Source organism: Limulus polyphemus, unplaced genomic scaffold (genome assembly GCF_000517525.1).
Source record: "Limulus polyphemus unplaced genomic scaffold, Limulus_polyphemus-2.1.2 Scaffold6060, whole genome shotgun sequence".
In the NCBI taxonomy this organism is placed as follows: domain Eukaryota; kingdom Metazoa; phylum Arthropoda; class Merostomata; order Xiphosura; family Limulidae; genus Limulus; species Limulus polyphemus.
Genome location: NW_013671670.1, coordinates 14900 through 18680, shown reverse-complemented (window position 1 = coordinate 18680; position 3781 = coordinate 14900). Strand labels below are relative to the sequence as shown.

The window sequence follows — 3781 nt, the reverse complement described above, 5'->3', positions numbered from 1 at the left end:
TTCTTTCTAGATATTTTGGGGTCCAGACTTCGGGCTAAGAACTTACTTTCTCCAGGGACATCATTTTACTGGTACAGAAATTGTGATAAAGAGTTTATACCATATTTTTCACAAGAATGTTTACTGGTTTATTGTTACAATATTGCTGAATTAATACCAATGGTAGGAACTGCAGTCTATGGGCCAAGTGAGTGGTGACTGTTTATTGATTCTTCCAACAGAAGTGTAAAAGATGTTCTCCTCCACCATGGTAACGTAACATATATACATTTGTTCCTATTGCTCAATCGGTTGACTTGAAGGAAACGTACGAAAATCTCAAACTTCTTCTTAATAAGGTCATATACAAAGAACATGGTTGGCTACCTTGTGGAGACTTAAGTCTTTTGTATGTTGATGGGTCAACAATCCAGTTATACAAAGTTTCCATGTTTTTTGTGTGAATGGGACAGCAGAGAACGAAATCAGCACTGAATAAAGAAGCAATGGCCACGCAGAATAAGCATCATACCAGGATCGAAGAACACTGAACGTGAAAGTTTGGTTGACACAAAGAAAGTCCTATTACCTCTACTTCACATAAACTGGGCTTCATGAAGCAGTTTGTAAAGGCCTTAGACAAAGATAGCGACAGTTTCAAGTATCTATGTGGGCAATTCCCGGCTCTTTCAGAAGCAAAACTTAAAGAAGGGATTTTTGTTGGGCCTCAGATTAGGAAATTGACTTTGGATGAACAGTTCAAAAGGGCAATGAGGAAAGTTGAAAAAGAAGTGTGGATTGCCTTTAAAGATGTTACTGACAAATTTTTAGGAAACAACAAAGACTCAAATTACGAAAATATTGTCAATAACATGCTCAATAAACTCAAAGAGTTGGGTTGTAATATGAGATCAAAAGTTCATTTCTTACACTCACATATTTACTATTTCCCTAAAAATCTCAGTGCTATGAGCGAAGAACAAAGGGAAAAGGTTTCACCAAGATATCAGGGAAGGTGGAATATCGGCATGATGGCTGATTACTGCTGGTCATTGAAATGAGATGCTTCAGACAATACACAAAAGAAAGACCACAACACGTAGTTTTGAGACTAAAAGATGTAGATTTCACAAAAAAAAAACAGGATGAATGAAGATGCATATTTGTGTAACATCAGCGTTCTTCCCTTTTCTTCAGATTGTTAACAAACATAATAATAAAAAATGTTCATCGTGGTGAACAAAATAATAATTTTATCTATGTAAGCTTTTTTTCTTCCTGATTTGTAAAAAATCCTTATATGATTGAAAAAAAATGAATATTATTTTCGAAATATGCATAGCTGAATTTATTAAAACCAAAACAACTTTATGAAGTTTAAATTCACAGGCCTGTGTTATCTATAGAATTTGAAAACACCTATAATTCTTAAGATCAAAGGCATATCTCTGGTAACATGCGATAATACACTACAATCTATCAGTAACAATATAAGCTACAATGTTATACATGCAAGCACAATACTTAAATATTACAATCAGCATTCGTCTTCAGGATGTAACAATTTATAAGTAAGCAATAAATGATGCAAATACTGCCCTGCATTAAGAACGTAATGTACCACATGAGGCACATCTGAAGATTAACAGATAGCTTTTAATTCAAACACAAAACAATATTTTTACAATTCAGGTATGAACAATGTTAAACTGCAAATGAAAATACAGATTAAATGTTTTGAAAAATAATACATTTTAATATGATGAAACTTGACAAATACATCCCAAATTAAAAGTACCACGTGCAGTTTTAAGTACAAATAAGTAGAACATAAAAAGCCATTGTATTCTTACGCTTTTTTTATTTCTTCCGTAGTAGCTGTACGTGGAATTTCAAGAGCTTCATAATAGTCAGCCATTTTTGAGCAGAACTGCAAAATATACAGTTCGCTCTATACAAACAGGTGTCTCTTTCTGAAACTGAAAGATTAGAATAATACAATCAAAACAGCAAAAGAGCCAGAAACTAAAAATTCAGATTTCAGCATTTGTAAAGTACATTTTCTTAATTATTATCTACAAAAATGTCCTTCAATGGCTACAGGTGCCATCTATTAACTAGAACTCAAGTTCCTAGTACAAAGTATTTTTAGCACCTTCATTGTTCCTAAACGACTACTACCATCTGTATTTTTGTTTAGTCAATGGCAGTTTTACTAAAGTTGATGATATGTGAGAAGAAATTAAAACAAGATGAAAAAGTCTTGTTAACATGACTCTTTGCTGTTCAATTACAAAAGATCCATCTTTATTACTTCAGAGAAGAAATAGACGATATTCTTCATTGTTAAAATTTAGCATCCTTGTAAATAGGAATAACTAGTAACCTATTTGTTAATTCTAATTCAAGTACTTCCAATAATACCGGAACTTATGTAACTTCTTCGGAGGCCTTACTCGTGCAGTCTGCCTATCAAACTCTTACTGATCAATGTATTTGGACCACTAATGTCGAATTATCTGCTGATGTCCTTGGTGGGTTTCATAATTCTATGGATGCTCAGTTTGCACAACATTGTCATTTTCTCATGAATCGGAACAAGATCAATATTTTGCTCAGATTTATCTGCCTTCAGAGCAGGATGAATCATACTCTTCGGATCTTGCTTTGGTTACTTTAACAGATTGGCTTGTGCAATTGATTCGTTGTTAACTGGGATATTAACATACATCTTGAAAATGAAGTTTGAGTTACGTCCTTCCAATCTTTGCCCAACGTCCCTTTGAACAATTACATGGACATCTGGTGCCATTGAATCATTTGAATTAAAAGCAAAACATGGTCTCTTTATAATACAAGATTCCATACTTAAAGAGATCCATCCATGTGAAAGTTGCATGTCAAGTATACCTTTAGACAGTCCTACACAGAAATCCAACCTCTGTGTTGTTGCTCCATGAGAGAGTGATGTCATGTCAAGTATATCTTTAGACAGTCCTACACAGAAATCCAACCTCTGTGTTGTTGCTCCATGAGAGAGTGATGTCATATCATGATATTGTAGGCCTCCTTCCTAGCATGATTCAAAGTGAAGCCCCCATGCAATTGCATGGGTTGCACCCTCCCCTCTAAATCCAGCACAGCTTACAAAAACAACAACCAAATGTCCATGTAACTATTGCTTTTTGTTACACTTGCTACATCAACTTTCCACATGATTAAACATGCTACAATGTTTAAGCACTAAAAATCAACACCACTGTATCATTACAAATCCATTACATCAGAGCAGTCCACAAAAAAAATTAATACCATCATCCTGGTTGTTTCACCCACTGAGTTTTGTTATTATCCTAATACGTTAAACAAGATGTTTTAAATTGTTTAATGGTACTGAAGCATGTTTATCTGATGGCAGCCCTATTACTCACGATTCAGTTTTCTTAAATTCCTTTAAAGTTTTAGAAGTACTTTACAACTATATATTTAATACCAGGAGTTAAATCGAAATTTACAAATAAATTACACAGTAGACAGTGAAAGTTGGAATAAAATTCAATTACTTAAATTATGAGTAAAACCACTACCAAACTTTTATTTATAATTTAGATAACTGAATTTTTTTTTGGTACTCAACATCACAGAATGGGCACTGTTTTGAGGCAAGAAAACATTTTTTCTACGTTCTGCTTATGTAGCTCTTTCCAAACCTAATCCAACTCACTTAGAAGTACATACAGCACCATAGTTCTAATTTTCATTAACACCAAAGTTTGTTTTATCTTAGAAGTACATACAACAC

The 3781-nt window shown here is 33.7% G+C and overlaps 1 protein-coding gene across 2 annotated transcripts in view; it reads right to left on the bottom strand.

The window, feature by feature from the left end:
• Nucleotides 1-3781, bottom strand: part of LOC106473309 (dnaJ homolog subfamily B member 6-like) — a 22565-nt gene that overhangs the window by 14536 nt on the left and 4248 nt on the right. For both annotated transcript variants that reach the window (XM_013933991.2, XM_022401770.1), the window contains exon 2: nucleotides 1833-1958. In XM_013933991.2, the coding sequence (XP_013789445.1) occupies nucleotides 1833-1897 (65 nt within the window). In that variant the 5' untranslated portion in view covers nucleotides 1898-1958. The remainder of the gene's footprint in view (nucleotides 1-1832; nucleotides 1959-3781) is intronic.